The sequence below is a fragment of the Hemitrygon akajei genome, chromosome 2 (genome assembly GCF_048418815.1).
Source record: "Hemitrygon akajei chromosome 2, sHemAka1.3, whole genome shotgun sequence".
In the NCBI taxonomy this organism is placed as follows: domain Eukaryota; kingdom Metazoa; phylum Chordata; class Chondrichthyes; order Myliobatiformes; family Dasyatidae; genus Hemitrygon; species Hemitrygon akajei.
This window is the reverse complement of record NC_133125.1, coordinates 35,593,654-35,607,004: the sequence shown is the minus strand read 5'-3', so window position 1 is coordinate 35,607,004 and position 13,351 is coordinate 35,593,654. Positions and strand designations below refer to the sequence as shown.

Here is a 13,351-nt window from a genome sequence, read left to right as displayed (position 1 = left end):
TGAGAAGAAATTTCTTCACACCAAGGTAGTGAATCTTTCAAATTCTATGCCCAAGAGCACTCTAGAAGCTCAGATACTGAATATATTCTAGACACAGGTCAAAAGATTTTTGGATATCAAGAGTATCAAGGGTTATCAGATCTCTTTGGGTTATGAATGCCTTGAGGAAATATGGACATTTGGGTTAGTGCAGGAAAGGATAGCCAAAGTAAATAGAGAAAGCTTCATGACCATGCAGAATGGAGAATTAGGCATGAGGGCCTAGGTGACCATCTCCTATTGCTATATATTTGTTAGTTTTTAATTACCTACTTGTGGTAAACTATGTGTACCTGTCTGGACACGCCCCTCTGCTGACTGCTCCTGTGGCTCCTCCCATAGACCCCTGTATAAAGGCGATTGGAGGCACTGCTCCCCCCTCAGTCTCAGAGATGCTGTGCTCCGTTTTGCTGCTAATAAACCTCCAATGACTTTACCAAGCGGCCAAAGCTCTTAACCTCACCTATAACAGGGACAAGTGTGTGTTCGGAACCACCTGACTTGCTATTCTTGGGTATGTCGTGGAGAACGGGGTCATTGGCCCTGACCCCGACCGTATGCGCCCCCTGTTGGAAATCCCTCTTCCCACCACCCTCAGAGCCCTCAAACGGTGCCTGGGCTTCTTTTCCTATTACGCCCAATGGGTTCCTCACTACGCAGACAAGGCCCGCCCCCTGGTCAAGTCCACCGCATTTCCCCTCTCAGCCGAGGCCCACATGGCCTTCAGCCGCATTAAAGGGGACATTGCCAAAGCAACGATGCATGTGGTGGACGAGACCATTCCCTTCCAAGTAGAGAGTGACGCTTCTGACTTCATGCTGGCTGCTACCCTCAATCAGGCAGGAAAGCCGGTAGCATTCTTCTCCCGTACCCATCAAGGCCCTGAAATTCGGCACTCCGCGGTGGAGAAAGAAGCCCAGGCCATAGTGGAAGCTATTAGGCACTGGAGGCACAATCTCGCCGGCAAAAGGTTCACCTTGCTGACTGACCAGCGCTCAATTGTGTTCATGTTCAGCAACCAACAGCAGGGCAAAATCAAAAATGATAAAATTTTGAGGTGGAGAATAGAACTCTCCACCTACAACTATGACATCCTGTACCGGCCTGGAAGGCTCAATGAGCCCCCTGATGCCCTATCACGGGGAGCGTGTGCCAGCGCGCAGCTCGACCAGCTATATGCCCTCCATGCAGATCTTTGCTACCTGGGGGTCACCTAACTTTACCATTTCGTGAAAGCCCGGAACCTGCCTTACTCCCTTGAGGAAATCAGGACGATAACCAGAGACTGTCAAGTCTGCGCTGAGTGCAAACCGCACTTCTACCGTCCTGAAAAGGCACAACTTATCAAGGCCACCCGCCCCTTTGAGCGACTGAGTGTCAACTTTAACGGCCCCCTTCCCTCCACCAACTGCAATGTCTACTTTCTCAACATAATCGACGAGTATTCGCAGTTCCCCTTTGCCCCGATACCACTGCCACGTCCGTTATAAAAGCCCTGCACCAGCTCTTCATTCTGTTCGGATATCCCTGCTATATCCACAGTGATAGAGGGTCCTCGTTTATGAGTGACGAGCTGCGCCAGTACCTGCTGGCTAGGGGTATTGCTACTAGTAGGACCACGAGCTACAATCCCCGGGGAAATGGACAGGTGGAGAGGGAGAATGCCACTGTGTGGAAGGCCACACTCTTAGCCCTTAGGTCAAAGGGATTGCCGGTCTCTCGCTGGCAGGAGGTCCTCCCCGAGGCACTCCACTCCATCCACTCTCTGTTATGTACGTCCACCAATGCCACCCCTCATGAGCGACTCTTTTCTTTTCCCAGGAAGTCTGCCACTGGGACCACCCTACCGGCTTGGCTGACGTCCCCAGGGCCAGTGCTGCTCCGGAAACATGCGAGGAGCAATAAGTACTCCCCGATGGTCGAGAGGGTTCACCTACTTCATGCGAACCCCCAGTATGCCTACGTGGTCTTACCTGATGGGCAGGAGGACACGGTCTCCGTCCGCGACCTGGCACCCGCAGGAGCACCAGACCCCTACCCCGAACACTCCACGGTGACTATGAACCCCGTACCCACCGATGTATATACCCACGAGACACCGTGCACACCAAGCCCTACACAGACTCCTCACGACACTCCCATACTGGGCGCCATGCACACGCATGAGGGATTACTGATGCCAAACGGGCTGGCACCTCAAGTCAGGCCGGAGCCAGCACAACCACCGGTGCTACATAGATCACAGCGACAGACTCGACCACCTGATAGACTTAACCTGTAAATATACTTGTAAGAAACTTCGCCCCATGGGGACTCTCTTTTAAAACGGGGGGGGGGGGGGGGGTGGATGTGGTAAAATATGTATACCTGTCTGGATATGCCCCTCTGCTGACTGCTCCTGTGGCTCCTCCCACAGACCCCTGTATAAAGGCCATTGGAGGCACTGCTCCCCCCTCAGCCTTCGAGATGCTGTGCTCCATTTTGCTGTAATAAAAGCCCATTGTTCGCCTCCCGTCTCAGAGAGTTATTGATGGTGCATCACTACTGCAACTTGCAATTGATGTTAACATTTTACAAAGATTATTGGAAATCATCAGGAGTTTGCTCTGGTCTCTTGCTTGGCAAGTGTGTGCAGCAAAGGATACATTCCCCAAACTAGGCCAGATAGGCTCCCATTTTTGGTCATGTGATGAAATGATTTTTCACCCTGCCCCCTTCCTATTCCTAATGTGGTGGGAGGCACATTAGTTTGATTACTATAGAGCATTCTAATTTAATAAATGGTGTGAAAGTGATAAAAGATAGGAGATTAGCTGATTTTTATTTCTCATGAATCTATAGTCATTTCAAGTGTGTAAGTCTTAGCCAATGCTGACCTCTGGTATTCAAAAAGAGTAAATTCATAATCCATTAATTCCATCATGAATATACAGTTAAATATTTAACTTTAACTCCTGTAACCTGCACCTAGTTCTAGTACAGTGCATGGATTGGAGACCCAAACTAGATGAATGTCCATCCTTGGTCACAAAGTCAAGCAGACTAGATTATGGAGAAGTATGCAAAATAAGCCTGGGGTATATTAAAAAGTCAGGAGTTTTAGACAGAAACCTGTAGCCATGGCTGAAACGTAGCCATAAATATGTAATGCATTACTGAGATTTTCTGAGCCATTGAAATTTTTTTTAGGGATAATACTGTGTTTCAATGGGGACATTAGTTTACCATACTTGCCTGCAGTTAAGTTTCTAAGTTCAAAGTGAATTTATTGTCAAAGTACATATATGTCACCATATACACCCGAGATTTGTTACTTGCAGGCAGACTCAGTAAATCCAAGGCCCATATGGAATCAATGAAAGACCACTCCCAACAAGGCAGACAAACAACCAAAGTGCAAAAGATAACACATTGTGCAAATACAAAAGAAAGAAATAATAGTAAATAAATAAGCAATATATAATAAGAACCTGAGATGAAGTGTTTTTTTTAAGTGAGTCCATAGGTTGAGGGGACAGTTCAGTGATGGGGGCAAGTGAAATTGAGTGAAGGTATCCCCTTTGGTTCAGGAGCCTGATGGTGATATCCATTCCTGAACCTGGTGATGTGAGTCCTAAGGCTCTTGTACCTTCTTCCTGGTGGCAGCAGTGACAAGAGAACATGACGTGCCTGGGTGTTGGGGGTCACTGATGATGGATGCTGCTTTCCAGCAGCAACCTGTAGATGTGCTCAATGGGTGGTAGGGCTTTACCTGTGATGACTGGGTTGTATCCATTACTTTTTGTAAAACTTCCCATTCAACAGCACTTGCGTTTCCATACCAGGCTGTGATGTAACAAGTATACTCTCTACCACATATCTATAGAGGTTTGTTAAAATTTTAAATGCCATGCCAAATCTTTACTGGAAGAACGTAAAACTCCATCGAGAACAGCAGTCTTTTCATTAGAATAGCATAGATTAAATTATTTACAGTATATGCAGAATAAGGATCATGTGTTCCTTACCCACTTTCAGAACAAGAAACTGCCAATATTGTGGCGTGTTTTGTGCTGTAATTTTCTATGTCCTCTGAAGAATGGTAATATTCTTCATAGTGCAGGGAATGAGAGAAAATCCCATCAGTTTTGCAGATCTGTTGTTCTTCCTTTCTGCACCTTGTGGTGCATCGGGTGGCAATCTTGGCATTTATTTAGCATTTGTCTAGTTTTTTTTTAAGAAACAAGGCTGAATTGCTAACACTCAACACAGCATGGATGGAAAGCGTGCAACATGATGGCCAGATTTGAACTTGGGACCACTCGCCTTGAAGTCCAGAGCAGATACACCACTGGCCAATTTTTATTTTTGCAGATACTTCCCTGGTAATTCAGTACCTCCAAGAAGTTTGGGGTCAAAGTCCCAATGACTCAATAGCATTAATTTTACCCAATAAACAGGGAACACGCAGGTATTTAGAGTTTAATGTACGTTATGCATTGAGAGGGCTCATAAGATAAAATACAACTGCAAAATATTCTTGGGTATTGCATCAATGTGTCACTTGATGGTGAATTGAATTTTAAATGCTTTTAATTATGTTTTTTTCAAATTGAAGAGATTCCAAGTGTCAATTAAAAACTATTGAAACTCAGCAATTAAAATGCAAATGTCAAGATTAATAATATACCAGAAAACAGCATTTATCACAAACCATATGTAGCATATTTGAAATGTTTTTGTCACATGAAACACAATTAGCCAAGACAAAACATAGCACATCAGGAACTTAAGTTGCTATGGGGGAAAGCTTCCCAGACAGCTGATGTTTGGTTGTCTGAAAGAAAATATCTTCAGAGGTTCCACTTGTAAGGATTTGGCCTCCAGCTGCAAGTACACACAGGCAGGCGTTCATTTTCAGGAAAGAAAATAACCATTTAGTATAAGGCTGTTCCTTATAACCACACAGTTTGGGTCTGTTGCAGTGTGGCTCATTTCTATCAAATATTCAAGAAACAACCTTATGGATTAAAGTAATGTGGCAGAATCTCCTAGGCAGAATGCACATTGCCAAATTTGACATGCAATACTGGCACAACAAATAAAACTACCCAAACAGGAACCCCAGTAATGAAGTAACAGTAGTTCAGAGCACATTCAAAAACAATGTACATGATAAAAGCACCCTTGCTATCTTTTATGCTGTCAAGACAGTTTGCACACAAGACTAAGTTCTTACAAGTAGTAGGAGGATGCTTTTTAATTTTAGTCAACATAGGAGTCTGTTTTCACTGCTGATAGTGATCTGAATTAAACCATTGAGTGCTTCACAGTGTTAGCTGGAATGCCACTGAATGAATCCTAAAACTATGTTGATCCAATGTCAAGTTAGCACAAATTCAATCATAATTCATGAAATTATGGAGCCGGTTACAACCAGGAAGACCACAGGGGCATGTGAGAGTAGTGTTCTTGTATTCAGGTATGAAGTTGGCACATTCTGCCTTGGACATGGTTTAGGAATGCTTGACGTAAATGGGACCAAAACCTATAAATATATTCCTTTACCCAACACTCAAACCTGGTCAATATAAACAGAGACTGTGTCTTGTTTACAATGAGAGGCAATGTTGTCCAAGCTACACCATTGCCATCCTGCTCAAAATTTACATTAACTACTAACTGGAGGCAGTTCAGCGGTAGAAGTTCTTGAAACACTTGGAACATGACTTTATTTTGTACAGAAAATTCCAAAGCCATGCCGCAGATTCAGACCGATTGTGTAATTTGCAGCTGCCACTAATCTAATGTCTTCACGATAATGGAATGCAAGACAGTATTTCAAGACTGTAAAGTATATAATCTCCATCCCACAAAATATTTGTTTTGTAAAGAAAATAAAGGAAGCCATATTTAAATAGTTGCTGATTGTGTTGATGTGACAGCAATTAGAGCAGTGCATTTTGTTATGTTAAGGCATTAGTTTCTTTTATTGTTAGCTATTATGGAGGTATCACTGTGAATCTTGGTGTTATATAACAAAGCTTTGCTTGGGTAAAGGAAAAATGTATTTAACCAAAAAAGCCCATCTTACTTTAATTGTACATGAATATTTAATTAGGAGGAAAGTACATTAATACACAGGCACCCTACCTCTATAGCCTGCGCCATTGATCTTCCAGTCGGGAGCATTGAGGTGACCAGAGCGTGATGTCTTCACAATAATATGTTGCACATCTCTCCAATTCAGATCAGGGCTGGAAAAAGGTAACTCCATGTAAATACATCACTCTCAAAATTCAGTCCAGCTTTTAAAAATTCAACAAATCAAATTTTAGGTTTTCAAATTTAAATGATTTCAAGTCAATTATCCAATCTACTTTCTCCATTTGAAAGGTAACATTCAAGAACAATTTCAGGAACGTGAATAAATAAACCCCTGTTGCTCCAATTACTTCTTGTAATCTCAATTTAACTGACTGGATCGGATGCTTTAAATTTAATTGAGAAGGAAATAGCCCAGAATTGGCCTCCTGGGAACTTTGTTGCAATCTGTTAGCTATAGTTATTGCCAAGTTACATTCATCTTAAAATGTACTGGGCTGCTTAGTGATAAAGTAAGCACTTTTGTTAAAAGCATGTTTTTGTTTTAAGTGAGCCCACAGATTTAATTGAAAGTTATTCAACAGTAATCGACATATCAGTAAACACTTCTTTTACTGATCAGAAAAAAAAACTTAAGCCATTTTGTTAACTCATTCCCCCCCCCCCAATGTAGTAGAGCCCCATATTAAATCTTTCACCATAAAAAACTTAGTACGATGAAAGCCAAGGACTTCAAAACAAAATGAGCTGTCGTATTCCTTCCCCTACATTTTTAGCTATTTATACTTGAGTGGACCACATACTCTTATAATTTTTAATTGTGAACATTATCACTTCTACCAAAGGGTTGGCCCTTGTAAGGCTTTGGGATCAAGGTTTATTTGAAATAACCACATATCATAGAATGTGATATGCTATCAACAAGATAGAGGAAAGCTTACTAGCAGTTAAGCCTAGTTCTGATACCCACAATACCTCGAGAGGAGGCACCCATTATTAAAGACAGTCATTATATGGACGTGCCCTCTTTGCATTATTACTGTTAGGGAGAAGGTACAGGAACTCAAACACACACATCCAAAAGTTTTAAGAACAGCTTCTTTCCCTCTGTCAAATTTCTGAACAGTCCATGAACACTGTCTTGTAATTTGTCTTTGCCCTATTCATTTTCTAATATAGTAATTTTTTGTCTTTTTAGGTACTACTGCTCCCCAAAAAAACATTTCACACCATGTCAGTGATAATAAACCCGATTTTGATGACACAACAAACAGGTATGATTTCCATTATCTTGGAAGAGGATGAAGGACGTAACAAATAGAAAGGGAGATGATAAGGTGGCTTAGATGGGCTATATCTACAATTTAAGCTTAGTATTTGAATGAATTGGAAGGGACACCAAATTCAGGTATGGTCAATCATCTCAAATTAAAAGTATGCTCAAATCATTTACTGCTGAAGAGATGATAAGGTGGCTTAGATGGGCTATATCTACAATTTAAGCTTAGTATTTGAATGAATTGGAAGGGACACCAAATTCAGGTATGGTCAATCATCTCAAATTAAAAGTATGCTCAAATCATTTACTGCTGAAGAGATGATAAGGTGGCTTAGATGGGCTATATCTACAATTTAAGCTTAGTATTTGAATGAATTGGAAGGGACACCAAATTCAGGTATGGTCAATCATCTCAAATTAAAAGTACGCTCAAATCATTTACTGCTGTAGGACTTGGCAAGGATAAGAAGGGTCAAACTCCACTGAGATATTTTCAGGTTGAAATGAGGGTCAAGTTTTGGATAAGGAGACTTACATGATCCGAATTTGCTGAAAATATAGAGGCAAGCCCAATAGAATTGAATTTGAATAGTTATACAAAGAAAATAGTAATAAAGTCAAAGCAGTGATGGAATTAGAAGGTGGCAAGAATTGGAATTATGCTCTGACTTTGGATGGGTCCAAACAACGATCTGAAGTTAATCCCAGGATATTTACAATAATGCTGTACACCCTCTACTATACCCAAGCTTCCCCAATCCCAGCTATTCGATCTTCCACGAAATTAATTTCTGTGCTGTTGACAGCTCTGCCTTCGAATGCCATGACCAAACATTGGTATTCCATCCTCAAACCCCTATCTCACTTTCTTGCTCATGTCTTTTGCATGCTCTTAATAATTTGTTTCCAGGTCCACACTTTTGCCAACCCTGCCCTAATATCTGTGTCAGACTGGCTTCAATGTATCTGTGAACTACCTTTTGTCAGTTTACAGCACTGAAGATGAAATATTAGTCTGGTGCCAAACAGGAACAAAACATACAGTCCTGACGAAGGGTCTCGGCCCGAAACGTCGACAGTGCTTCTCCCTATAGATGCTGCCTGGCCTGCTGCGTTCCACTAACATTTTGTGTGTGTTGCTTCAATTTCCAGCATCTGCAAATTTCCAGCATCTGCAGATTTCCTCGTGTTTACAGTACTCTGAGTCTGCTCATCAATTCCACCATTACTTCATGGCAACCTATTAACCTACACCTATTCCATTTTTTTTTAAAAAAGCAAATAAAAATATTGGGACAGAATTACCTAATCAGAACCTTATAATCCTTGGGGGAAGAAATAACAGTCATGTTAATTAATTAAGAAAAGCTAAAATTAGTCACAAGTTCCAATGTAAAGGTGAACGTTCTTGGCTATAGGTAATGTTTATATATTGTATAATAAATAACATAAAACAAATCCCAGCAGAAATCCAACTTAATTGTCCTCTATCCTAAAAGAGAATCTTGAATTTTCTGTCATTTTTATATTGAAAGAGACCAACACAAGGGCAAAAAGAAAATACTGTTATTTTCAATTGACATAATAGGCATTTTAGAATTAGACATTTTAAAAAATACTACTGTATCAGCACTGAATAAAATAATTTCACACTAATACAGTTCCAGTGTAATTAAATCCTAGCACCATCAAGCAATCATGAAGATTCATTTTGATAACGCCAGATAAGTCAGCTTTTTATGTCTATTGTAAAGAGAACAGAACTGTCTGAAGCACAGTTAATTTCTCTGTAACCCAAGTTATTCATACCCCAAGTATACGTCCAGACATATAATACTTTGAAATAAATGTAGGTTGCTCAGTGGAATAAAGTGGAGTTTGACTCCACAGAGATGTTTTCCACTGATTACAAGTCTTGAGATACAAATGCATGACAAGCTATGAAGATAGGTAACCAGAAATCTGACTTTTATAGCAACACAACATGAAAGGAAGCACAAAAGTCTGTGAAAGCTTTTAATTATGGTAGATGCAATTTAATTTTGTCAGAGACACATTCGACTATTTCGACAATAGTTGCTTAGAATGGTTTTGGGTGAGGTCTGAGTACACAAGGTACAAAGAATTAAGCAAAACTCAGGCTGCAGTTACACTGCAAGCATCTGATAAGGAAGTATTTAGAAATCTTCGATGGTTCACTATAGCCTCACATGATGATTGCTGCATTGCTTCAGCTCACCGGCGTCTCAGTTCATATACTGGAGACCCAAAAATCTAACATTTCCTTCAAACTCGTGCAAGTTTACTGGAAAAGTTATATTAAAACATGAAATCTAAAAAAGTGAAGTACATCATCTCATTTGTAGGAATAGATCCAATAGTTCAGCAAATCTGCAAGAGCAACACACTGAATACATTGAACTATCAGAGCTTTACTATTAGGTTAGTAGCTCACCTCATTGTGCAAATGATTAAACTATTGAGCAGTCCTGAGCAGAAGTAATGGATCTTAACAGAAATCACAATAATGCATTTTTTGCTTCAGTAGTGGCAAGCAAGGACAAAAAGGGAACTTATACCTCGAGCCAAAGGAAGTGGACGGTTAATACCAAGGAGGCCAGGGAGGATAGCAGGATCGTGCTGATATTCTAGGGCATACTGATATCAAGCAAGGCTCTTGAAGATTAACCTGGCTAAACCCCCAAGAAGGTCTGATGAGGGTGAGCCTTATTGAAAGAAGACACATGGGGCCTTGACAGAAATCTTTGCATCCTCTTTAGCCACATGTTAAAAGTCCCAGGAGACTGGAGAATAACTTGTTGTTCCTTTATTTTAATGGCAGCACAGAGAAAACCGGAACTGTGAGCCTTACATGAGTGGTAGGGAAATGTTTGGGGAAGATTCTGAGGTATAAAAACATACTGTTACCTGAAAAACCAGTATGCAAAAACCTGATTGCCAGTATGCATGTGCAGGGAAAGTCATGTCATGAAGACTCGTGATTAAGATTCTCTTTTTAAGGAGAGAGGAAAATGACTGAGGAGTGTAGGGTAATGGATGTTGTCAATGAGAGTGTGTAGGCCTCCGTTAGTCTCGACAGACCATGGATTTGCGCCTTGGAAAGTTTCCAGGGCGCAAGCCTGGGCAAGGTTTTTTTTTAAAATGGAAGACCGGCAGTTAAATGAGAGTGACAGGTGCCTGGAATGCACAGCCAGAGGAAGTGGTGGAAGGAGAAATGATAGCAATGTTTAAGAGGCATTTACACAGACACATGAATAGGTGGGGACTGGAGCGATGCAGACCATGTTCAAGCAAATGAAATTAGTTCCAAATGGCATCATGATCAATACAAAGATTGTGGGTCTGTGGGCCTGCTCCTGGGCTGCACTCTGTTCTAGCAGCACACAGTTTGGGAATGGGAAATGAGAAGGGAGTTAAGGAATGTTATAAAAAGGAATTTGAGTGCAAGCAAGGTGGGACAGCAGAAACCTGATTGGATGAGGTCTAACCAATCAGGAACGATGGAAAATATCACCGAACTAGACATGCCCAGGCATCATTCCTGATGACAATGGCAGAGTTTGTTGTCAGATCATCAGTTATAACCGATACATGTACCCAGCTGGAAGCCTCAGAGTTTACAATGTAGCTGTTATTACATCGTTCCAAAACATTGACTAGTATCTTCAGTTCAATCCAAATGTTGGTACATCTTCAACAAGAGTGAACAAAACTATGAAAAACAAACAAGTTCTTTGCATATAGTGAAGTTGCCCACTGAGGTCACAGTTTGGAATGGAGCAGGATCAGTACAGGTTGACATGACTAATAATGGACAGAATGAGAACAAAGATCCAAAGGTGTACTTGAAACTCAAAAGAAGGGAAACATTTGCGAGGCCTATGGAATGCTGACCATATCACCTCAGAGCAGGTGGTGTTCAAATAGAAGAGTGAAGGAGACAATAATGTGGCAATGTACACAGTGCCAAGCAAGTCACAATTCAACTAGCCTGAAGATTGGAAGGAGGGGCAAACATAAATAACTTGGCACATGCTGGAACCAACAGCACAAGAAAGAGTTTAGTTAACTGTTGGCGTGAGGCGCTAACTTCAAAAACTTGCAGTACCTGGATACCTTACGTAAGCCTCCTGCAAATTATTCCCAAGTAAACAAGTTTGGCTGAAGCTGTCTCAGAAGCATCAGTGTTAACATGGAGACTATAGCCATCCAATACTGTGACTTGCAATTAGGGGCAGGAGAAAAAAATTGGGACAGTTGGGGACAATTGGGGCCAGGAGGTAAATTTGGATTTAGCCAGCAATGGACAAATAATTCCTCAGAAGTATCAGTGCAAAGATAAACACAAAGTATACTGCAGATGCTGTGGTCAAATCAACACATACAAACAAGCTGGATGAACTCGGCAGGTTGGGCGTTCAACAGGTTTCAACGGATGCTGCCTGACCTGCTGAGTTCTTCCAGCTTGTTTGTCAGTGCAAAGATAGTTTGCCAGACACCAATAGGAATCTAATACTCAGGGATGGGGATTCACAGAAATCATTGGAGTTAAGTAAGAGATTAGAAAGTAGAGGCACTTCAAATCAAGTCATGTTTATGGGCATTTAATATTGAATTTACATCCCAAATGACAAGGTTAGAATATTTCCAATGCTCAACTCAATTCTAAAGTTGTCTTAGTTCAGCAACTATTCCTTCAGTTTGGAAAAAGAGAAAGTGATTTCCAAGGAGGAAAGGAAGAAAGCAGGGAATTATAAGTCAATTAGCTTAACATGCATTCTTGGGAAACTACTAGACCCATAGTTATGGGTAGCATTCAAAACACTTATAATATTAAACAAATGACAGTCACTGTGAAATTCCTAAATCAAGATTTTACTACACATAGAATCGTGTATATTTTTTAAAAAGAAAATGGACTTGGAATGGAGAGAACATTTACTCATCTTATTTATATAGATATCAAAAGGCTTTTTTAAAAAAACACACAAGAGAACATTAACTCAAGTTAGAACTCATGGAGTATGACACAAATTATTGAACTCTCTATAAAATTGACCAAGTGTCAAAAAACAGAATGAAGAGGCAAATGTTCCCTTAGGGCGACATCATCAATGTGGGGATTTGGTGTGGGTGGAAGAAGCAATTCATAAACACTTAATAAGATGGAACTCCAAGAACACGCAACCACATTTGTCAAAACTTAGGCTACGTCCACACTAGACTGGATAAATCCGTTATTGCAGCTTTTTCTCTTTGTTTTGACCCTCCATCCACACTGAAATGGCGTTTTCCTCCCCTGAAAACGGAGCTTTTCTAAAACACCCTCCAGAGTGTGCAAATTTGAAAACGTCGATTGGGCAGAGTAGTGTGGACAGGGTAACCGGAGATATTTTTTTTTAAAAAAAGCTGTTGTGATGTGCCAGAACAGATTGTGCTGGCAGTGCGGCATTTCATTGTTTTCTTGAACGCAACCTAACAATTTCAGAACAGACGGCAACAAGACTGACGCCAGAAGAGTTAGAAATGTACTCACCAAATACTCTGACCCATAACTTACTGAATAAATAAGTATACTCACTTTGCCCTGTTTTCTGTCCTTGCTTGTATGAATGTGGTTTACCGATTTAAGTACTTCTCTGACAATAGATGTGTAACAGCCTAATGTAACATTGTATGGAAATACAATACTGATGCACACATGTTTTATACATTTAACAAGGTGCTTTATTAATGCAACAGAGTTAGTCAGTTTTTCACTGTTCATCATCAGCCAGGCCATATTGTCCGTGAACTCCCTGTCGGTTGCCACCATATGCTCCAGTATTTGTTTTTTTTTTTAGTTTTGTCCTGCGTGAGAGTCAACAGCTGTACGTCATTTGGCAATTTCCTTTTAAGTTTTTCTAGTCTGTAACTGCACAAACTTGC

At 40.9% G+C, this 13,351-nt stretch overlaps 1 protein-coding gene across 3 annotated transcripts in view; it reads right to left on the bottom strand.

Moving 5' to 3' along the window:
• The window catches only part of pcsk5b (proprotein convertase subtilisin/kexin type 5b), a 327,069-nt gene that overhangs the window by 155,484 nt on the left and 158,234 nt on the right, over positions 1-13,351 (bottom strand). For all 3 annotated transcript variants that reach the window (XM_073070138.1, XM_073070147.1, XM_073070157.1), the window contains exon 10: positions 6,172-6,275. In XM_073070138.1, coding sequence (XP_072926239.1) covers positions 6,172-6,275 — 104 coding nt within the window. The remainder of the gene's footprint in view (positions 1-6,171; positions 6,276-13,351) is intronic.